The sequence below is a fragment of the Rhincodon typus genome, chromosome 6 (assembly GCF_021869965.1).
Source record: "Rhincodon typus isolate 14 chromosome 6, sRhiTyp1.1, whole genome shotgun sequence".
NCBI classification, from domain to species: domain Eukaryota; kingdom Metazoa; phylum Chordata; class Chondrichthyes; order Orectolobiformes; family Rhincodontidae; genus Rhincodon; species Rhincodon typus.
The window spans coordinates 2,891,363-2,915,688 of NC_063337.1; the positions used below are offsets into that span (position 1 = coordinate 2,891,363).

Sequence of the window (24,326 nt, forward strand, 5' to 3'; positions counted from 1 at the left end):
TATCTACATACTGTGTCAGGAAACCCTCCTGCACACATTGGACAAAAGCTGACCCATCTGAAGTACTCGAACTGTAGCGTTTCCAGTCAATATTTGGAAAGTTAAAGTCCCCCATAACAACTGCCCTGTTACTTTCGCTCCTATCCAGAATCATCTTTGCAATCTTTTCCTCTACATCTCTGGAACTTTTCGGAGGCCTATAAAAAAGCTCCCAACAGGGTGACCTCTCCTTTCCTGGTTCTAACCTCAGCCCATACTACCTCAGTAGACGAGTTGTCATCAAATGTCCTTTCTGCCACCGTAATACTGTCCTTCACTAACAATGCCACACCTCCCCCTCTTTTACCACCTTCCCTGATCTTACTGAAACATCTAAACCCCGGAACCTGCAACAACCATTCTTGTCCCTGCTCTATCCATGTCTCCGAAATGGCCACAACATCGAAGTCCCAGGTACCAACCCATGCTGCAAGTTCACCCCCCTTATTCCGGATGCTCCTGGCATTGAAGTAGACACACTTCAAACCACCTTCCTGCCTGCCGGTACACTCCTGCAACCTTGAAACCTTATTTATGACGTCACTACTCTCCGAAACGTCAGCCTTCCTGCTCCTATGATGCTGCTTGGCCTGCTGTGTTCATCCAGCTCTGCACCTTGTTCTCTTGAGCCAGGAAAATGTTCGTTTATATGCAGAAGGTAGGGTGGGGGAAGGTATAAGATGTGAACGATAGCCCAAAGAAATAGATGAATAGTTGGACAAAGGAGTAGACAATGATCTAGCTAGGAGAGTGATTAGCTCTTAATGGGGACTGTTGGTAACAAACGATAGGTAGTGTGTAATGGCAGACTGACAACAGACTTCTGTTTTTGTTCCTGATTTACAGCATTTGCAGTTCCTTTAGTTTTTATTGAGGATCAGAAAATACTTTAAATTGAAATGACTTTGTGTTGTTTTTACCTAACCTGGTTCAGGTAACCTGATCTTGAGTGTATTTTCCATAGATCAAAGCAGCAAGAGATTTACTCTGATGCAGATGCTCTGTGTTCGAAGAATAGCTTCAACAACCCAGCTTACTACATCTTGGAGGGAGTACCGCATCAGCAAGCTGCACTGCTGTCACCAGAGCACCAGGCTTCAGCCTTTCCCAAGATAGGACAAAAAAACAAAAACCAGGCAACACTTGGTTCACAAGATAGGAAACCTAATCATTCAGGACGCCTTTCGTTAGCGAGTGAGGAGGGATCCCTGTCAGATGACGAAAGTTCAAACCTTAATCGGCCACCGCCCGATTACCCCCCTCCTCCTCTCCCCAAGACGGTGGATGTGGACATGGTTGATAATCCTTTCTATGCCTCCTCAAAGGAACTCCAGCGACTCAAAACCGGGCCAGCCAGGGACGAGCTAGACCTCAGGAACCCTGGTGCTAAGCACCGGACTTCCGCAGAATCTTTAGAAGCCAAGGCCTCACTTCCGCCAAAAGCCCACCCTAAGCCGCAGCTGGTCTCCGGCACACCTCACTTGGCCAGCCCCTTTCTGGCTGACCAATGCAATACTCCCTACCAAGGCCTTGTCGATGACCGATCCTACTCCGCCCTTCAGATGGCCAAGAGCCTCAGTGAGGTGGACTATCAAGCGGGCAAGATTGAGCCTATACCAAGGAATCCTCCACTACCGGTGAAAGGCCAGCTTCCCCGAGGGCTGCTCCCTGACTACAGCAGACCCATCTCCTTCCCTTCACGCTCCATAAAGGAGAGCATCGAAGAGGACATGGCTGAAGAGGTGAGTGTTAAGAGGGGAATGGGGCTTGGCAGCACCTGAATGACTGTAATAGTTGATATCCTTTCGAATCTTGCTGTGTGCTTTGTCAAAACATCACTCATGCAGAGTCAAAATCCAGTAGTTAGAGGGGGCCAGGAAATCATTGCACACAAACATAAGATTTTTGCTCCAATATATATGGATATAAAATGTGAATGATTAGTTGCCAATCTAAAATCATAACATTGAGCATCATTAAATTGCCATCTAGCCCCAAAGCCTGTTCTGCTGTTTGAACACAGTCAATCTGTATCTCAAATCCACTTAGCTGTTTTTTGTTTCATTTGCTTTGAGACCTATGTCCGTCAGTAGAAACGTAAGGAGGCCATTAGCCTGTTCAGTAAGATCATAGATGATCACCTTAACTTGTATTTTTCCAACTTTGTTCCATATCCTTTCCTTACTCAATAAACATTTAGCACTCTCAACCTTGAAACCTCCACTTGATCCTAGTCTTTTCATGAAGAGAAATCCAGATTTCCATTAAATGTTATGTGACAAAGCGCTTCCTCATTTTACTGTCTGTCTCTACCAAATTGTTCTTTTGTGTCAATTCCATATCTCATTTTATATAACTCAGTCAGTTTTTCTTTTCTCTGAATTCATTTGTGTATGTGGGCATCACTGGCTGGCCAACATTTCTAGCCCAAGCCTATTTACCCTCTATGCTCAAGGGAATGCAAGCTTAAGAAAACAGACCATGCTGACAAAGCAATTTTAATCTTCCACTCATCAGGTCAGAATCACAAGAATATCAAATTGTGGAAGTATTGGAATGTCGATGTGTGAACGGATCAGTGAGGATGTGCTTGCTCTAGAATCCATTAATGTATTTCTTAATTTGTAATTCTAGGAAAGAGATTGCATTCAATTCATTGTAAAGGTAGATTTGAACCAGTTTAAGGAGTCGACTGAAATTTGTACATGCAGCTGCAGGTTCTCATATAGCAAACGTGTCACCTATATATCAGAAATATACAAGGGAGAGGAGGTTGGAGATCATTCAGTCCAAGATGTGTTTGTATGGGCGCTAGTCCAAGGGATGTTCCAGGTGTGTTTTCTGTGGCATTGCCTCCATTAATCAGATTCCACTTATCAAACAATCAGCATCCTCTTCTCATGCAGCATAAATTGTTGCTCTCTTTTTGAGTTTTTACGTTTTTGTGATTCTGTCCTGATGATAGAAAGTCAAAAAGCTTCAGCAGTAGACTGTTTGTTTTTTTTTCCACAATGTTCGAGTTCTGTACTACCAGGCAACTATTAATACCGATAAAGTTCATTCAATCTATCCTCCATTTAACACTTTTATGCCCAGTATCGCTCTGGTGAATGTGAACCCATCTGAAGTCACTATATTCTTCCTGAGCTCTTAAGTCCCAGAATTGAAGGCAGTTAGACCAGTTGGGGTTGACCAAATCTTCATGAATCAAGCATTACTTACCTTTATTTAATGGAGACTGGAATACAAAGGCCAACATTTATTGAGCCTTTTTTGATCACATTTTGTACCTGTTATATGTACACTTTGCTTTTTCACTGTTTAAGAGTTATTCTGATTTGTCTTGTCTGGTCTAAAGTGGGTAGCCTCACACTTCAGTCCATCTAACATACTTTTCTCTCTCGCTAAGTTTGTCTGTGTCTTCTCATAACTTGCTCCTCCAATCCATGCAGCTTCTAGTGCTATCTGTAGGATAGCTAGCTGACTGCAAGGCAGGAGGCAGAGAGTAAGGACAAAGGATAGCTATTCAGAGTGGCAGTGAGTGGGAAATATAATCTTGCAAGATTCAGTTGGAGACTAATGTTGCATACCCTTTATATTATCGGATCATTTGTGGATCAAAACACAATTTCTAAATTTGCAGGGATATCAAGTCGAGGGATATAATTAATACTGAGAATATAACAAGTAAGAGGAAGCCCATAGACGTAGAACCAGAAGTAGGCCATTCAGCCTATCAAGTCTGCTCTGTTCTTCAATGAGATTTTGTTGATCTGATAATCCTCAACTCCACTTTCCTGCCTTTTCTTGATTCCTCTCGATTCCCTTACTGATTAAAAATCTGTTTATCTCAGTTTTGACTATACTTAATGACCCAGCCTCAACAGCCCTGCGCAGTAAAGAATTCTACAGAATCTCAAGACATTCCTCCTCATGTCTGTCTTAAATGTGCGACCCCTTATTCTGAGATTATGTCCACTGGTCATTTTCGCCAGGGACAAACAACCTTTCTGCATCTCCACTGTCAAGTTTTCCAAGAATCTTGTATGTTTCAATAAGGTCTCCTCTCATTCTTCTAAATTCTAATGAGTGCAGGTCCAACCTACTCAATCTCTTCCCATAAGACAGTCTCTCCATACCTGGGGTCAGTCTAGTGAACCTTCTCTGGACTGCCTCCAATGTCAGTCCATCTTTGCTTAGATAATGGCTCAAAACTGTTCACTGTATTCTAGCCATGGTCTGACTTGTGCTTTGTATAGTGTTAGCAAGATCTCCCTTTTTTTTATTCCATTCCCTTTGAAATAAAGGCCAACAATAGATTTTCCTTCCCTATTATCCACTGAACTTGGATGCTAGGGCTCCCAAATTCCTCTGTTCTGTAGCTTCCTGTAGTCTTTCTCCATTTAAGTAATAATCGGGCTTCTCTATTCATCCTGCCAAAGTATATAACCTCACATGTCCCCTCGTTATATTTCCATCTGCCACATTTTTGCCAACTTGCTTAACCCTTTTATATCCCTCTGCAGATTCTGCCATCCTCACCAATTGTCTTCCCACCATTTTTTGTCATCTGCAACCTTGGTGATGATACATAGGAAGACATTAATAAACTTGTAGAATATTAGATTTGATTCATTCATAGAATGTTGGTGCACTGGCTGGGCCAGCATTTATTGCTTATCCCTAATTGTCTTTGTGGTGATCATGAGCTGCCTCTTGAAATGCTGCAGTCCATTTAATGTTGTTTGACCCACAATGCCATTAGGGATGGAATTCTAAGATTTTGGCCCAGCGACACTGAAGGAGTGGCGATATTCCTTCAAGTTGGGATGGTGAGTGACTTGGAGGGAAACTTGCTGGTGGTCATACTTCCATGCACCTGCTGCCCTTGTCCTCTGTGGGCTTGGAAAGTACTGTCTAAGGAGCATTGGTGAATTTCTGCAGTGCATCTGGTAGAGAGTACACGCTGCTGCTGCTCCGTTTCGATGTTGAAGCCAATCAAGTCAATTACTTTGTCCTGGATGGTGTCAGGCTTCTTGAGTGTTGTTGAAGCCGCACCTGTCAAGACAAGTGGGGGTATTCCATCATATTTCCTGATTTGTGCCTTGTAGATTTTGATAGGCTTTAGGGAAGTAGGAGATGAGAATAGGTGCATAATCGTCATATAATTCAGGGAACTGTTGTTTAAAGGAGCTAGGAGTAACTGTTTGCTGAGCTGATTCTCCCTGTTGATTTCCAAGCTCCTGCAGAGGGCTTTGCTTTGAGCAGAATTTTGGCAGGTTGTAGAAGACTAAGAAATAATTAATGGATGGTTTTTGGGCTGTGGGAATTTTTTTTTAATTCATTCACAGGATAAGGGCGTTGCTGGCTAGGCAGCATTTATTGCCCATCCCTAATTGCCCAGGAGGCAGTCACATTGCTGTAGGTCTGGAGTTGCATGTAGGCCAGACCAGGTAAGGATGGCAGTTCCCTATACGACATTAGTGAACCAGATGGGTTTTTCCAACGATTGACAATTGATTCATGATTGTCCTTAGACTCTTAATTCCAGATATTTATTGAATTCAAATTCCACCATCTGCCATGGCAGGATTCAATCCCAGGTCGCCAGAACATTATCGGGGCCTCTGGATTAACAGTCCAGCGATAATACCACTAGGCCATCACTTCCCCTTATCATGGAGATGCCCGGGGTCAGTGTTTCAACTCTTGCTTTTCCTAATAAATATTAATGTTCAAGACTTTGGGCTAGGTGACACAACTTCAAAAATTGCTAATGATGCCAAACATGGATGGACTGAAAATGTTGAGGAGGATAATGCAGAAATTCAGAAAGACATAGACATAGCAAGCGATAAGAAACATTCATGCTGCACAAGTGGGGGGCAATGATCGTCTTGAACAAGTGGGAATCTGACTTTCACTTTTTGACATTCAATGGCACTACTGTTGCAGAATCCCCCTCTATCAACATCCTGAGGGTGACCACGAGCCACTTAAATACTGTGGCTACAAGAGCAGGTCACATACTAGGATACCTGCCGTAACTCGCGTCCTGACTTCTCAAAGTGTGTCCGCCATCTCAACCCACAATCACCATCATGTACAAGGATAAGGGCGGCAGTTATTTGTTAATTTGTTTGCATGAGTATTACTGGCGAGGTTAGCATTTGTTGCTTGTCTTTAACGCTTGGAGTTAACTAGTTTGATAATTAGAGCCAACCGCATCTGCAGTACATCTTGTAGATGGTAAGCACTACTGCTACTGAGCATCAGTGGCAGAGATAATGAATGTTTCTGGCACGTAGACCAGACCAAGTAGGGATGACAGATTTCCTCCCCTAAAGGAGAGGATTACAACAATCAACAGTCACCATTAGGCTGGCTGTTTGTTCCAGATTATATTGAATTCATGTTTTACCATCTGCCATGTTTGGATTTGAACCCATGCCCCCGGAGCATTGGGCTGAGGTTCTGGATTACTAGTGCCACTGCCTCCCTGCTGTATGAGACATCATCACCTGCAAGATCCTCTCCAAGTCACTCACTATCACCGTTCCTAGGTCAAAATGCTGAACTCCTTCTGATGGCACTGTGGGTGGGTGGGCCCCACACCAAATGGACTGCAGCAATTCAAGAAGGCAGCATGCCATCACCTTTTCAAGGGCAGCTAATGATGACAGTAAGCAGTGGCCCATCATGAAGCCCACATACTATGAGAATATATTTTTTTAAAATGGCAGGTTAAGAGAGCAGTTAATAAAACCTATAGTCAGTAAAGCATACATCACAACTATAGCTGCTTGCGGAAGTAGCTATAGAGATGATGGTTGCTTTGGTTATTATCTTTGGTGATTCTGTAGATTTGGAAAGGTTCCTACTGATTGGAAGCTAACCCCACTACTTAAGGGAGGCAGGAGGAGAGCGGAGCACTACAGTTATGTTTTAGCATCAGAGAAAATGTTGGAATCTATTATGAAGGATGTGATAATTGGACATTTTGAAATAAATGCTAAAATAGATTTATGACTGGGAAATGATGTTTGACAAACTTGGCATACCCTGAGTGTCCTTTGTAGCATAGATAAAGGAGAACCAGTGGACAATGGTGTATTTGAATTGCAGAAGTATTTTGATATGGTTCCACCCAGGAAAGTAGTAAATGAAATGAAAATACATCAGGTTGAGGGGATTATATTCGTATGGGTTAAGAATCGGTTAACATGACAAGAAAGGATAAACAGGTTGCACGTCTTCTCTCAAAAATATCTTTAAAATTATAAACCGTGTGGGGTGGCACAGTGGCTCAGTGGTTAGCACTGCTGCCTCACAGCACCAGGGACCCGGGTTCAATTCCACCCTTGGGCGACTGACTGTGTGGAGTTTGCACATTCTCCGCGTGTCTGTGTGGGTTTCCTCCAGATGCTCTGGTTTTCTCCCACAGTCCAAAGATGTGCAGGTTAGCTGGATTGGTCATGATAAATTGCTCATAATGTCCAGGGTTAAGTGGATTAGCCATGGGAAATAGAGGGTTACTGGGATATGGTGGGAGGGTGTGTCTAGGTGGGATGCTCTTTGGAGGGTTGGTGTGGACTTGTTGGCCTGAATGGCCTGTTTCTACACTGGGGATTCTATGATTCTATAAACAGATTTACCTGGAATACATGCAGAGTGTCTATTGCCATTTAATGGAATACAGCAAAACTAGAGGCCATCCAGATAAGATGGTCATCAAAGCATCAAGTAGGAGCTTCAGAAGAAACCTCTTTATGCAAAAATCAGTGAAAGTATGTAACGTGCTACCAATGGAGTGAATGAAGTGAGCAGTGTAGATCCATTTAAGGGAAAGCTGGCTAAACAGACAAGGAAGAGGAGAGCCTAGGTTAATAAAAGAATTGCAGAAGGCCTGAGTGTAGCATAAACACTGTGGATTGTTTGGCTGAATGCCCTGTTTGTGTGCCACAAAAATCATTTCAGAGTACACTTGGACCACATCAGTGGACATTCCCCTGCCTCCCTGCTCATATATCGTGAGATTTATAATAGAGACGGTCATTGGTTTTCCATCTCAGATCACCAGTTTCACCATTTAACTTGTGTGCTAACCTTGTCTCTTCTCTGTGTAGTCATCGTGTCAAGCGAGCAGCACTAGCTCCAGTCTGTCTCATGACTCCAGCGTAGGTAACTGGTTACGTCGCCTAGGCTTGGAGAGATATGAAGATGGGCTGATCCATAATGGCTGGGATGATTTAGAGTTTCTGAGGTAGGTGCCTGCACAGTTGGGGTGGTGCTATTCATTCTATTTGTTCCTACCAGCGAAGCTGTAGGCTTGCCGGACGGCATATGCTTTCTCACCATGAGGTGGGCAGCCCACAGGGAAATAGACTAGTGAGGGAGACTGTATAGCTCCATTTCGCTTCAGTTTCTCCTCTTTATCAGACTGACATTCTGGCACACAAGGACAAGACGCAGTGAGAATCAGCAAAGAAGGGAAATATTAATAGCTGAGGAAATGAAAAATTCCAAACTGACTCTTGTCCCTGTCCTCTTTCTTTTGATTCTTGAACAGTGACATAACCAAGGACGACCTGGATGAGGCTGGAGTCACAGACCCCGTACACCAGAACATTCTCCTGGAGAGTTTACAGCAACTTGGAAAATAGTCTGCTGGGATTTTGACGTTTTTTTCATTATCACGAAAAAAGTGCCTTAGGGAGACTTTTTCAAAAAGTTGATATACAGTAGCTCTGAAACTCAAGCAATATTGAAAAAAGGAAAATATAAACCCAACTGACCTTTCTGGATGAGGAATGTGCTAACTCTCCTGAGCAGTGTTTGTACGACTGACTACAGCAGAGTACAGAGGCTGCCTCCTCTTCCTGCATATCCTGTTCTTTCACTCCTCTCTCCACACTGTTGAGTTTCTTCATCCTTACAGTCCGTGCAAGGGAATGTAGTGCGTTTTTGTTTCATTCCGTGAGGAAGTGTTAAGTTAAACCTGTTTTCATCATGTTCGTCACAGTAAAGAAATGCAGTAGCACAGATCGCTCAAACCGGTGCGTCCTGTTAATGTGGCTTCTGTAGTTCGTAGACAAGAGATGGACAGTGCTGATTCCTCTCACTGTGCATTGTTTGCTTTATTTTGAAGCACACCCTGTGGCTAAAATCTATCGGGGCCAGTTGCCCAGGAAAGGAGGGAGAAAATGGTATCTTCAGGGAATCTAGAAATTGCCTTCTCCTCCCTGTGCCTCAAAAAGCTCATCATTCCATTCTGGGGCCCGGAGGATGAGATGCTGCTGACCATCCATTGGTATTGTATCCATGCTGGAATTGAGGAAAGAAGGGTCAGGTGTGACAGTGTGTGCAGTGGGATATCTCAGAAGTTAGGATCTGAATCCTAAGTGTTTCTCAAAATAGGACCAATTTGTTCTGATTCTAGTCAAATGGATCCCATTTAATATTTTGCAGAATGGTGACGGTTGAGTGAGAGAGAGACTAGTCAAGGAGTATATGAGAAAATGAGTTAAGAATGTGCAGATATTTCAGCTATTTGCTTTCAGCACTAAAGGGAAAATCTTCTGTGCTCTGCAGTGAGAACTGGGCTGGATGTAGATCAGCTTCTGCTCTGCTAGAGGTAGAAGGAAGTCAGGAAATGTTCTCAATTTCTTCAAGTTATTTATTTTCCCTTGTGGTTATATTCTCACCATCCTGCGGAGGGAGTGAGGGAAGGCAGCAATCTGCTCGCTGGCCACAACCAGCCCTGCAAGTGATCACATACACCTCTTTACAGCAAGTATCTTTGTACAACTGGTCACAGGAGTTGGCTCCTGTTTCCTGTGACTGAAACCATAGGCTGGTTGTGTGTGTATGTGTGTATATGTGTTGGGGAGTGGGGTTGGGGTAGCGGGAGGTAAAGAAGTCCAGGTCAGATACCCTGGTTCCACTGCTGGGACTAGACATGTCTGCTGATTGGGTGAAGCAAGTTTGAACTGTCTCAGTGGTGTTTGTGGATTTGACTGTGAGGTCAATCAGTGCAAGTTTGGGGAGTGACCACGTGGGCCAGCTCCACTCTCCAAACTCTGTGTTTCCCATCAGATTGGGGCAGGCAGCGTTCCCTTATCTGCAGGCTCTAGGCTTCTCCAGAATGGTGGTAGGAATCAGGACTCAACTGCAACCACTCAATGGCCTGGCAGCTGAGCTCCAGCCGAGGAATTAGAGAGAATGTTATTTCTGGCAAATGGAATAAGTGAGCATTCCCACAGTTTTTTCCTTGTACATGTTTTGTTTAGTCTGTTTTTTCTTGATGGACCTGAAACCTGGAACAGCTGGTTCTGTTACTGTCTCAAGTTATTTTTGCTTGCTGTGAGATCAGTGTGTCCTGCCTAGATTCCATACCAGTGACAATCAGTCAAACATCATCACTTCCTTCGGTGGGCAGTCTGTTCCATCTCTGTCTCCAGACACTGAATCCAGTCCAGACTGAGTTTCCCAGTATTAGTGTTGACAGGCCCACCTTTTGCACAAGACCCTAAGTCCTGTCCGATAGGTGTGAAAGATCCCATGGCAATAATAAATGATGAGCAATTCACTTCTCCATGAAATCCAGGCCAATATTAACCAAATCCTAATCTAGATTCGCCTGGTCATTTCCTCATTACAGTCTGTTGGACCTTGGGACAATGTTTCCAATATCACAGCGTTTCCCAATACCTCATTGGCTATTAAGTGCTTTGAAACACCCTGAAGTCACGAAAGGTGCTATAGAAATACAAGTCCTTGTTTCTTTCCACTTCATCCCCTCATTCACTTGCTCTCACTGTCTCTTGCCCATCTCCCACAGCTCTTATTGACATTGCCAGATTAACTGAACTGCCATTAATGATTTAAAGGTTAAATAGCAAACTCAATAGAATAACTGAAGGAAAATTCACTAACTTTTGTTTTAAGTGCAATTTGCAGCATTAAGTATTGAATGGGTAATTGGTACAGTTGTGAGAAGTGGTTTAGCAGTGACTGGGAACTTCTGAATGGAAGATCAAACTGTTCCTGAGGATATGATTTAACAGCTTTTGTTTGTGGCGTACCAATTCTGCGCAAGACCCTTTACTGAGATGCATCTAGTCTCTGGTTGCTTAGTCATCCAAGGACACCTATCTCGCCCCTGTACAGTTTGAGGTAATTTCATTAAAAGTGTCGCTTTACTGAGCTTCATCTGACTTGCAGATTTCTCAAACTGTAGCCCACCAAACACTGGACGAAGCGCCCACCATGAGGTTCAGGCAGTAGACAGCCATTCAGCCCCTTGGGCCTGCTCCAGCATTGACAGATCTGCAATTTCATTTGACTACCATAGCTCCGTGTCCCTCAACACCCTAACCCAGCAAAAATCTATCTATCTCGTACTCGAAAGCTCCAGTTGTAGGCAGGAGGTGAGGGATCCAGATTTTCACTGATCAGTTGAGAAAACAACGTAGGAAGAATTCTGAACACTCCAGGTTGCTGAACTGATCTATTTGCACTCTTGGCTTGTTGTTCTACACTGTCCATTGTTAAGAATATAGTGACACTCATTCTGTGCTGGTGCACGTTCTGTCATTCAGAGGTGCTGAGCCCAACTCAATGTAGGAACCTTGTTGTTTTCCTTCCTCAACCTTTCTCCAAGTATTTGTTTTCAAAATGAAAAATGTCCTCAACTTTTTTAGAATAATTATGCAATAAGGCGTGTGAACTGCCAGAAGCCAAGAGCTTGTGTGTCTAGCCTTTGTTTAATCTTATCGTTTTTTTGCTTTTAATGTATTGTAACTGTGGCTAATTGGAGGAGTTTTTGAAGTTGCTTTTATCTGTGATATTTAATGCAATTATGCCAAGTTTTTATTTGTGGTGCCATCCCCGTTTGCTCCGTCCCCACCTAATCTCTCCTTGCTGTAATGTGTGTTGGTGATTACCACTGAGTTCCTGTTTAGCTGTGGCATAGTGATGGTAAGAACAGCAAGAGCAGATGACAAGGACATCCATGAGTATTTGTGTGCGTCTGTTTTTCTTTCATTTAAGATTTCGTATTTTTAATGATTTAATTATGTCTGTATAATACTGTTTAAAACTAAAGTTCTTTTTAACAATATTGATTGAGTTTGTAATGTCTTTACCTTAACTGTGATTCTTGTCTTGAGCATTGATTTGCATGTACCAAGGACATTGTCACACCTATTAATGATTGCAAAATGGTTGTTTTCAAATCTCTCCCTGGCAACTTGAGATTTTTGGTTCTGTTGTATGATTTATAAGGCTGATGGAAAAAAATTGAGGTTATACCTAGCATGTAGGATTGAACAGGTGGACCTACCTTGCAGCACAGCACAATCCACATTCGGAGAAGGCTGACAAGTGATGAAACTACCCTGTGCACTTTTCCATGCAGGGACATTTCTCCCTGACCAACATCTTGAATTGGATTCAATCAGAGGGATTTGATAGCACAGCCCATGTTCCAAGCAGACAAATGAAATACATGGGAACACGATCACTCACCATCCCAACTTAGAAATATATCACCATTGCTTCACTGTCGCTAGGCCAAAATCCTGGAATTCCTTCCCGAAGGGCATTGTGGGTCAACCTACAGCACATGGACTGCAGTGATTCAAGAAGGCAGCTCACCCCCACCTTCTCAAGGGCAACTAGGGACGGGTAATAAATGCAGGTCAGTCCTTGACACTGACCTCCTGAAAAACGGTTAAAAGTAAAAGAAAAAGAGCAAGTTGATGTAATGAATAATTTTGTTTTAAATACCAAGAAAAGGCATGACTTTTAGATTCTTTAGTGAAACTTCATTACTACCCTTTTTAAAATCTTAGATTCTTGTAGTGCCCATCATGACCACTAGATGACTCAAAGCACTTTACTTTGGGACTGCATTCATAGAGTCAGAGTCATATATAGTAAGGAAACAGCCCCATCGATCCAACTCCTCTGCACCAACCAGACATCCCTGTAAACCCTTCCTATTCACGTATCCATCCGTATGCCTTTTAAATTGTAATTGTATCTGCCTTACATGTGGCAATAATAAATCATTTATACTTTTCTAATCAACCTGTTCAGAGATGTCACGACACACCTCTTGAACAGGCCCATCGATCCAACTCCCTTCTGGCGAAAAGGGTAAAGAGGGTGGTTAATAGGACTTTAAACTAGTAAGTAGGGGGGAAGGGAGAAGTGAGCGTAGAGGGAGAATAACAATTAATGTAAGGCAAAGCAACAGGTTAGCAGGTGATGAGGAAGCTTCAACTCCATTGAAAATTAGGAAAAAAGTTAAAGGGAAGGAGAACTCAAGACCTGTTAGTAATGGAGGTGATAGGACCCAAAAAGAAGGTGCAAAAACTGGCATAAGGGCACTTTATCCGAATGCTCAGCGCATTCGAAACAAGGTGGATGAGTTGGTGGCGCAAATCATGGCAAATGGGTATGATTTAGTGGCCATTACAGAGACATGGTTACAGGATGGTCATGACTGGGAGTTAAATATCCAGGGGTATCAAACTGTTCGAAAGGACAGACAGGAAGGTAAGGGAGGTGGTGTTGCTCTGATTTTTAAGGATGATATCAGGGCAGTAGTGAGAGATGATATAGGTTCTACTGAACAAAACGTTGAATCCATTTGGGTGGAAATTAGGAATAGCAGGGAGAAGAAGTCACTGATAGGTGTGGTCTACAGGCCACCAAATAACGACATCGTGGTAGGGCGGGCAATAAACATAGAAATAGCTAATGCATGTAAAAATGGTACAGCAATTATCATGGGGGATTTTAATCTACATATCGATTGGTCAAACCAGGTGGGTCACGGCAGCCTTGAGGAGGGGTTCCTAGAATGCATCCACGATAATTTCCTTGAACAATTTGTAATGGAACCTACGAGGGAGCAAGCTATCCTAGATTTAGTCCTGTGTAATGAGACAGGAATAATTAATGATCTCACAGTTAGGGATCCTCTCGGAAGGAGCGATCACAGTATGGTCGAATTTAAAATGCAGATGGAGCGTGAGAAGGTTAAATCCAGTACCTATGTCCTGTGCTTAAACAAAGGAGACTATGAAGGAATGAGGAAGGAGTTAGCTAAGGTAGAATGGGAGCAAAAACTTTACGGTGGGTCAATTGAGGAGCAGTGGAGGACTTTCAAAACAATTTTTCACAGTGCTCAGCAGAAGTATATTCCAGTGATAAGGAAGAACTGTAGGAAAAGAGAGCTAGCCATGGCTGTCTAAGGAAATAAAGGAAAGTATCAGATTGAAAAAAAACACATACAAAAAAGCAAAGAATAGTGGGAAACTAGTAGACTGGGAAATCTTTAAAGGCCAACAGAAAGCCACAAAAAAAGTTATAAAGAAAAGTAAGATAGGTTGAGAGTAAACTAGCTCAGAATATAAAAACAGGCAGCAAAAGTTTCTATAAATATGTAAATTGTAAAAGAGTGGCGAAGGTAAACATTGGTCCTTTAGAGGATGAGAAGGCCAATTTAATAGCTGGGAATGAGGAAATAGCCGAGACATTAAACAGTTATTTCGTGTCGGTCTTCACAGTGGAAGACACAAATAACATGTTGAAAACTAATAGCAAGAAGGTTGTAGCAGGTGGGGACCTAGAAACTATCATTATCACTAAGGAGGCAGTGCTGGGCAACCTAATGGGGCTAAAGGTAGACAAGTCTCCTGGCCCTGATGAAATGCATCCCAGGGTACTAAAAGAGGTGATGGGGGAAATAGCGAATGCACTAGTAATTATTTACCAAAATTCACTGGACTCTGGGTTGGTTCCTGCAGACTGGAAAACAGCCAATGTGATGCCACTGTTTAAAAAAGTAGACAAAAAGCAGGTAACTATAGGCCAGTTAGCTTAACTTCGGTAGTGGGGAAAATGCTTGAATCTATCACTAAGGAAGAAATAGCAAGACATCTGGATATAAATTGTCCCATTGGGAACACCCAGCATGGGTTCATGAAGGGTAGGTCATGTTTAACTAATTTGGTGGAATTCTTTGAGGACATTACTTGCATGGTGGACAATGGGGAACCTGTGGCTGTGGTGTATCTGGATTTCCAGAAGGCATTTGACAAGGTGCCACACCAAAGACTGCTACATAAGATAAAGTTGCGTGGTATTACAGGTAATGTATTGGCATGGATGGAGGATTGGTTGACCAGTAGAAAGCAAAGAGTAGGGGTAAATGGGTGTTTTTCTGGTTGGCGGTCAGTGGCTAGTGGTGTGCCTCAGGGATCAGTGTTGGGACCTCAATTTTTTACAATTTACATAGATGATTTGGAGTTGGGACCTAAGTGTGGTGTGTCAAAATTTGCAGATGACACTAAGGTGAGTGGTAGAGCAAAGTGTGCAGAAGACACAAAGTCTGCAGAGGGATATAGATAATCTAAGTGAGTGGGCAAAGGTCTGGCAGATGGAGTACAATGTTGATAAGTGTGAGGTCATCCATTTTGGTAGGAATAACAGCAAAATGGACTATGTTTTAAATGGTAAAAAATTGTGGCACGCTACTGTGCAAAGGGACTTGGGTGTCCTTGTGCATGAATTGCTGAAGATGGGATTGCAGGTGCAGCAGGTGATTAAAAAGGCAAATGGAATTTTGTCTGCTCATTGCTCGAGGGATGGAGTTTAAAAACAGGGAGGCTATGCTGCAGCTGTGTATGGTCCTGGTGAGGCCACACCTGGAGTACTGTGTGCAGTTTTGGTCTCCTTACTTGAGAAGAGATATACTAGCACTGGAGGGGGTGCAGAGGAGATTCACTCGGTTGATTCCAGAGTTGAGAGGGTTGGATTATGAGGAGAGACTGAGTAGACTGGGCTTATACTCATTGGAATTCAGAAGAATGAGGGGAGATCTTATAGAAACATATAAGATTATGAAGGGAATAGATAAAGTGGAGGCAGGGAGGTTGTTTCCGCTAGCAGGTGAAACTAGGACTAGAGGGCATTGCCTCAAAATAAAGGGAAGCAGATGTAGGACTGAGGTCAGGAGGAACTTCTTCACCCAAAGGGTGGTGAATCTGTGGAATTCCCTGCCCAGTGAAGCGGTTGAAGCTACCTCGCTGAATGTGTTTAAGGCAAGGCTAGATAAATTTTTGAACAGTAAAGGAATTAAGGGTTATGGTGAGTGGGTGGGTAAATGGAGCTGAGTCTCAAAGATCAGCCATGATCTTATTAAATGGCAGGGCAGGCTCAAGGGGCCAGATGGCCTACTCCTGCTCCTAGTTCTTATGTTCTAACAGATGGGGCTTGAACTGTCAGTTAAAGTGTTGAAAGGCAAGTCAAAATATTCAGAGATAAATGAGAATTAAGAAAATAGAAACATAACAGAAGGAAAGGTCTGACATACGAGGCGAGATTGACTAGGTTAGGATTGTTTTTGCTAGAGTTCAGACGAATGAGGTGGGGTGGGGGGTGTGATCTCATAGAGACTTAAAATTCTACCGGGACTAGACAGGGTAGATGCAGGGGGGGATGTCCAGAACCAGAAGGGTCTAGGCCCAAAATGTCAACCTTCTTGCTCCTATGATGCTGCTTGGCCTGCTGTGTTCATCCACTTCTGCACCTTGTTGTCTCAGATTCTCCAGCATCTGCAGTTCCTACTATCTCTGTCACAGTATGAGGATTCGGCGCAGACAATTTAGGACAGAGATGAGGAGACATTTCTTCACCCAAAGAGTGGTGAGCCTGTGGAATTCATTATCACAGGAAGTAGTTGATGCCAAAACATTGAAAGTATTTAAGAGGTAGCTAGATATGGCACTTGGGGTGAATGGGATCAAAGGTAATGGGAAGAAAGCTGGATTTGGCTAATGAGTTGGCCGATCAGCCATGATGGTGAAGAATAGCCTCCTCCTGCTCCTTTCATCTATGTTTCTAAACACTTCTGCTCCTCAGGCTTGCTCCACTTCATTACATTTTGAAGGATCTTTAACTAAAATCCATTTACCTTTGATCATCCTCCCGAACGAAAATCCATCAGTATCAGTTTTAATGCTTCCATTGATCCAAAGCATTCATCAGTTTTTTAGGGGAGGGAATTCTGTTCTATTATAGTGGCTTTCTTCCCGAGGGCTATGCTGGCAATTATTCCTTTCTTATTGCACAATGGTGGCCTGTTCTGTACTTGGTTCGTCAATGTATTGAGAACAGGAACAGGAGTAGGCAATTCAGCCCCTTGAGTCTACTCCTCCCCCCTCCAATTCCATGGGATCATGGCTGATCTGACATTCCTCCTATCCTTCCTGCTTTCCAGAGAAAGCATTTTCTCTGTAACCCTGATTCCCCTGCTGAGAGAGGTTTCTGCAGACTGGACGTTCAAAAGGAGGAACAAGAACTGAGATTGCTGGAAATGCTCAATAGGCCTGGCAGCACCTGTGGAGGGAAATCAGTTCATGTTTTGGATCAAGTGACCCTTCCTCCGAACTGAAAACATGCAGAAAAATGAGGACTGTTCCATCAAGCTCCACCTTCTCCCACAAATAATCCTATAATCCCCATGGAGACAATACAAGAAATTAGACTAGGCCATTCACCCCTTCAGGCCTGTCCCACCATTCAACAAGATCATCATTGACCTGCCTCGGGTCTCAACTCCTCTTTCATGCCAGCTCATTATCAACCTAATCACCTCATACCATCACTTTAAATACTTGCAGTGATCTATCCTGCACAGCCCTCCAGGGTAAAATTGCAGATATTCAATACCCTCAGAAGGATTGTAACTATACCGTCCAGTTCGAGGTTCTCCTACTAGTGAAAACATTATCTCAATGCCTACCCTGTTCAGCCTTTTTGGATAATTCAACTCCTTCAGCTTAGTGAATCGCTTTTGCATTGCCTCTGATATCAGTACATTCTTTCTTAAAGGGACCAAAACTACCCAGTGGTCCAGGTGCAGCCTTACCAGCACCCTGTATAGTTTGAATGAGACTTTCCTGTTTATACAGTCCAACTCCTGAGCAATAAAGGCAAAATTCTATTTGCATCCTTAATTACTTGCTGCACCTGCATGCTGACATTTTGTATTTCATGCACAAGACCAGCCAGATCCATCTACACTGCTCTGTATCAGAGTGTCTTTCCGTTTAAATAATAGTCTGTCTTTTGATTCTTCCTACCAAAGTGTGTGACATCACACTTTTATTAAATTCCTAAGAGGAGTTGATTGCAAAACACAAACAGAACTCTGGAAAATCTCAATAGGTCTGGCAACATCTGTGGAGAGACAAGCAGTTAATATTTCAAGTTTGGTATGACTTCAGAACAATTCTGAAGCATTGTGTGTTTGTTCCAGATTTCCAACATCAAGTTGAATGTATATTTCACATCAGTCTTTACAGTAGAAAATGCTAATAGCATTTCAAACTTGCTAAATATTCAAGGGGCAAAAGGGGAGGAGATAAATACAATAATGACCACTAGAGGAAAAAGTCCTAGGGAAACTATGGGTCTACAGACCAATATGACCTCTGGAATTGATGGAACGCATTCTAGGATATTAAGAAAGTAGCTACAAAGGCATTGGATGCAAATTGACATAGCATACATAAGACTCCAGCATGCACAGCTAACTGCATGTCTCAAGCAATGGTGAAGTGGGTTCCAGTTTGTGTCACTGGCACCAGTATTTAGAATAGTGGCAACTATATATTGGGATGGTGTCCACCTGAACCGTGCTGGGGCCAGTGTTCTTGAGAGCTATGTAATTAGGAAGTAGGCAGTTTTAATCTAAATCGTGGGGCAAAGGGATCAAATGTGGAAAGATGGTATATCAGAGATGAGGATGGGCAGGCAATGTGTTGTGGTAATGTCACTGGATTAGCAATCCAGAAGCCCAGGCCATTGTCTGGGATGTGGATGGTGAAATTTGAATTGAACAAAATATCTGGAATAGAGAGCTGACCTCATGGTGACTGTGAGGTTATCATCAATTATCGTTAAAAACCCAGCTGGTTTATTAATGTTCCTTTAAGAACATAGAACAGTACAGCACAGTACAGTCCCTTTGGCCCACGATGTTGTGCCGACCTATTATTCTACTAAGATCAATCTACCCTGCATACCCTACATTTTACGATCCTCCATGTGCCTATCCAAGAGTCGCTTAAAAGTCTCTAAAGTATCTGATTCCACTACCACTGCTGGCAGCGCATTCCACACACCCACCACTCTTTAGGGAAGAAAATTCGCCATCCTTACCTGGTCAGGCCTACAGCAATGTGATTGACTGTTAATTGCTCTCTGGGCAATAAATGCTGGCACAGCCAGCAGTGCCCATATCATGAATGGGGCGACACAGTGGCTTATTGCCTCACGGCACCAATTTTACCCTCGGGTGACTGTGCGGTATTTGTGCATTCTCCCCGTGTCTGTGTGGGTTTCTTCCAGGTGCTCTGGTTTCCTCCCACATTTCAAAGATGTGCAGGTTGGGTGGATTGGCCATGGGAAATGCAGGGTTACAAGGATAGGGTAATGGGGGGTGTATCTAGGGGGAGGGTTGGTGTGGACCCAATGGGCCAAATGGGCCAAATGGCCTGTTTCCATGCTGTAGGGAATCTATTCTACTCTATGAATAAAGTAAAGATGAGTACAATAGTAATGTGGAAAATTAAAGTTAGGAAGGGACAGAGAGAAAAAAAATCTAGGAAGGAACCATGAATCAGTATCAGATGTTACAAAGATAACCAAATGACAAAGCTAAGGGCTGTCTATCTGAATGCACAGTGCATTCATAATGTGAATAAATTGATAGCAAACATGATCTGATAGTCTCTACTGGGACATGGCTGCAGGATGATAAGGATCAGATCCTGAACATAGAGGGCTATACGACATTCAAGAAAATACAAAGGTAGCTATCAGTGGAGGATGGCATTTTGCAATAGTTATAGATGACCTTGGATCAGGAGACCAAGATGTAGAATCAGTTTGGATAGTGATGAGGAAGAGTATGGGAAAGAAGTTACTAGTTGGCATGGTCTACAAGCCCCTTGATTTACAACAGTAAAGCATATCACTCCACAAAGTGGGAAAATGTGTGAAAATAGAAATATTGGGTGCTTGCATTAAAGGGACAGCAATAATAATTTCTGAAGAAGAGTCCAGACCCAAAACGTCAGCTTTCCTGCTCCTCTGATGCTGCTTGGCCTGCTGTGTTCATCCAGCTCTACACCTTGTTATCTCAGCAATAATCATATGTGACTTTATGCTGCAGACAAACTGAACAATTCAGATTTGTTGGAGTAGGCTGGATGAGGAGTTCATTGGAAGCTTCCAAGATGGTTTCTTAGAGCAGCACCTCAGGGAATTGACAAAAGAGTCAGGTTATGCTAGATTTGATATTGTGAAATGTGCAAGGATTAATTAATGACTTCACAGTTAAGGTACCCCTAAGTAGCAGCAACCATGATATGAATGAATTTTATTTTCCATTTGAAAGGGAGAAGATTCGGTCTAAGTCAAGTATTGTAAACCTAAAATAAGGGCATATATGGAGGCATGAAATCTGAGCTGGCCAAACTGAACTGGCAAACTAGGATAGGGGTAGTTTAATAGAGATACAGTGGCAGACATTTCAAAGAATAACTCATAAACCTCAGCGCATAGGTATATTTGCAGTTTAAAGAAAATATATGAAGGGAGGAACCTGGTTAACTAAAGGAGTTGGGGGAAGTATTAAAGGAGAAAACATGTGACTTCAAAGAGGAGTGGCAGATCAGATAAATATCAGAATGTGAAGAACAGCAGATGATGACTAAGAGGTTAATCATGAGAGAAAGCTGGCTAGGAATGTAAAATCAGGATAGCATGAGTTTTGACAGGTATTTAACAATGGAAGGAGTAAGTAAAGTGTTGGTACTCTAGAGATGGAGAAAGGGGAGTTAACAATAGACAATAAGGAAATCACTTTAAATCCATGCCTGATCTTAATAAAAACTGAAAGAACTGTGGATGATGTAAATCAGAAACAAAAACAGAAATTGCTGGTAAAGCTCAGCAGGTCTGGCAGCTTCTGTGGAGAGAAATCAGAGTTAACATTTCGGGTCGAGTGACCCTTCCTCAGAACAGAACCCTTCCTGTCTATTCTTGTTCCTTTTAAGAGTGGGTAACCCCTGCTCTTGCCAAACAAAAAAACCCACCTTGAAGCTGTACAGCAAAGGGTTATTTTATTTCAAACTCTAGCCAGCTGTGCACAGTTGAATCATTTATCGATAGATTGACAAATTCATTCACAAGATTTAACACAATGCTCATGTACACAAGGCTGTTTTTGAGTAACAATTCATTGTAGCACTGGGTCTGATCAGACTAATCTCGAGTGTCAGGTAAAATGGAATTACAATGCGGGTCAAATTGAGTGAGGAAACAGGAGAGTGGGGCTGAATGGCCTCCTTAACCAATGCTTAAGGATGATTTGGAAGTGATTGTATAATGTGGCCTTGCTTGTTCTCAGTGTAAATCTGGGCTGGTTCTTTTTAGTTAAAAGATATTTAATTGAGAGATAACTCAGAGCTCATGACCACCCACCACAGATACAGTCAGTGTTGGGATACCATTGGATTTGTTCAGTTTTTCTGTTACACCCTCTGTAGGTTGGACAGCTGACTGTTTGTGGTCATTGTGGAACTTTTCCCCAGGTGGGAATGGTTTCAATCTTATTGATTGGATCAGAGTTTCAGGTTATATATTTTCACAAGACAGAAGAGACGACCAAAGAGGAAGGTACGCAGGCTTTAGGTTAGGTTCCATAGCAACTGGCCTTCAATCCGGGGCCTGGTTAGTTTAACGTGGCAACAAATCTCACTGCAGGCCATAATTAGTTTAGCACAGGGCCATGTGTCAGTGCAGGCCCTATTGCAGTGAATCTAACCAACAGTGTGGCAGTTTGCCATAGCAACCAGCTTCACTGGGATGGGCCTACCACAACCCAATGGCTTGCCAGACTAAAGAGAAAATGGGTAAATCACAGAAATGGTCCAGTACTCAACAGATTGATCCAAAAAGTCAAAAGTAACAACTGGATTACAAGCCCCACCAATTCTTTGCACATTAGAGTGTTACATCTGCGAAAGTCACAAAGGGAGTGTCTAGACCCTCAGACAGTATTTATAACAGTTCTATCAACTTATGTACACTTCATACTTAATAATACAATATTTAAGTAGTATTGTTTTCAGTTGGAACTCCAGAATTACCCTAATACATGCTGAGGACTACACCCATATCCAATCGCAATCAAATAGAACATGTATATCTGCAACTCAAGTAAATAATCAGTGTCCCATTCAAAAGAGGAGATGCGGTGTTCAGATATCTCCCTGAGAGAGAGGGGACTGAGAGACACTAGTCAGTGTACAGATATCTCCCTGAGAGAGAGGGGACTGAGAGACACCAGTCAGTGTACAGATATCTCCTTGAGAGTGAGACAGGACACTGAGAGACTCCAGTCAGTATACAGATATCTCCCTGAGAGAGAGGGGACTGAGAGACACCAGTCAGTGTACAGATATCTCATTGAGAGAGAGAGGAGGGACTGAGAGACACCAGTCAGTGTACAGATATCTCCCGAGAGAGAGAGGGGACTGAGAGACACCAGTCAGTGTACAGCTATCTCCCTGAGAGAGAGGGGACTGAGAGACACCAGTCTGTGTACCGATATCTCCGTGGGAGAGAGAGAGGGGGGACTGAGAGACACCAGTCAGTGTACAGATATCTCCCTGAGAGAGAGAGAGGGGACTGAGAGACACCAGTCAGTGTACAGACATCTCCCTGAGAGAGAGAGGGGGGACTGAGAGACACCAGTCAGTGTACAGATATGTCCTAGATAGAGAGGGGACTGAGAGACACTAGTCAGTGTACAGATATGTCCCTGAGAGAGAGGGGACTGAGAGAGAGGGTGGGAGTTACTGAGAGACACTAGTCAGTGTACAGATATGTCCCTGAGAGAGAGGGGACTGAGAGAGAGGGTGGGAGTTACTGAGAGACACCAGTCAGTGTACAGATATCTCACTGAGAGAGAGGGGACTGAGAGACACCAGTCAGTGTACAGATATCACCCTGAGAGAGAGAGCGGGAGTTACTGAGAGACACCAGTCAGTGTACAGATATCTCCCTGATGTAGCACAATATTGACTTGTGTCTGAGGCAGTGAGTTGTGTCCCAGGGGATAGCTCTCCCTTTGATTGCTTTGGAATGGTTAGGGTTAAAGTATTATACAATGGGAACACAGCCTTTCACCAGTTACACGTGAAAGGGAATTTAACTATCAACATAAATTAATTCATATACATTTGCGAATAAATTATTTTTAAAAATCACAAATCTCGTTGGGAACGCCACCACTGGGTTTCGAGGGCTCTCTTCAACTATCAGCCACTTCCGGAAGGTAGATGTGGAATTTCAAACCCTTGTGGTTTTATCCTCTCTCCCACTGCTTCTTGTGCCTCAGGACCAGCTCCACAAACCCCTGGTGACCTTTCATTCACCTCCTGAAGTCGTGATTCCTTTAACCAAGGTGGTGAGTGCTGCCCAGCTATTGAACTGCATGAGGAATGACAGTGGAGCCCAATCCTTGAGGTTTTGGTGGAGAGGGCAGTTTGAAATCGGGGCTATTGAGGTTTCTTGTTCTCCTACACACAGCGTGACAGATAGGAGCTGCATCAACAGCCAATCCCTCGGGCTCAGGGTCTGAGAGTCCAAATGCTGAACAGGAAGAAGGTGGGAAATGATTCCCTCCAAATCTGTTCTGAGTTCATCCCCACCCTCAGCCCTTTCCTGCCCCCCATCCCAAGTGGCCCTGACCTACGACCCCTCCACTTACTGTTGCTGTGCATTTTGGGTTGGGACAGGGATGGGTTCAGCTGCTTCCTCCCACAGTTCAATAGCCCTCACCCTCCGGCTGAGCCTGATGTGATCTTTTTGTGAGATGTCAGGGCTTCATGGTGGCTCAGTGGTTAGCACTGCTGCCTCACAGCGCCAGGGACCCAGGTTTGATTCCACCCTCGGGTGACTGTCTGTGTGGAGTTTGCACATTCTCCCCATGTCTGCGTGGGTTTCCTCCGGGTGCTCCGGTTTCCTCCCACATCCAAAGATGTACAGATTAGGGTGGATTGGCCTTGGGAAATGCAAGGTTACAGTGATAAGGTAAGGGGGTGGGTCTGAGGATCAGTGTGGACCCGTTGTGCTGAATGGCCTGTTTCCACACTGTAGGGATTTCATGAAATCCTTCCCAAAATCTGCTGTTTCCT

At 43.3% G+C, this 24,326-nt stretch overlaps 1 protein-coding gene across 1 annotated transcript in view; it reads left to right on the plus strand.

Annotated features, from left to right (window-relative positions):
• inppl1a (inositol polyphosphate phosphatase-like 1a) overlaps window positions 1–12,160 on the plus strand; it is a 125,296-nt gene extending 113,136 nt beyond the window's left edge. The window contains exons 21-23 of the mRNA XM_048597856.1: window positions 1,004–1,781; window positions 8,166–8,302; window positions 8,609–12,160. Coding sequence (XP_048453813.1) covers window positions 1,004–1,781; window positions 8,166–8,302; window positions 8,609–8,702 — 1,009 coding nt within the window. The 3' untranslated portion in view covers window positions 8,703–12,160. The remainder of the gene's footprint in view (window positions 1–1,003; window positions 1,782–8,165; window positions 8,303–8,608) is intronic.
• Window positions 12,161–24,326: the final 12,166 nt, after the last annotated feature.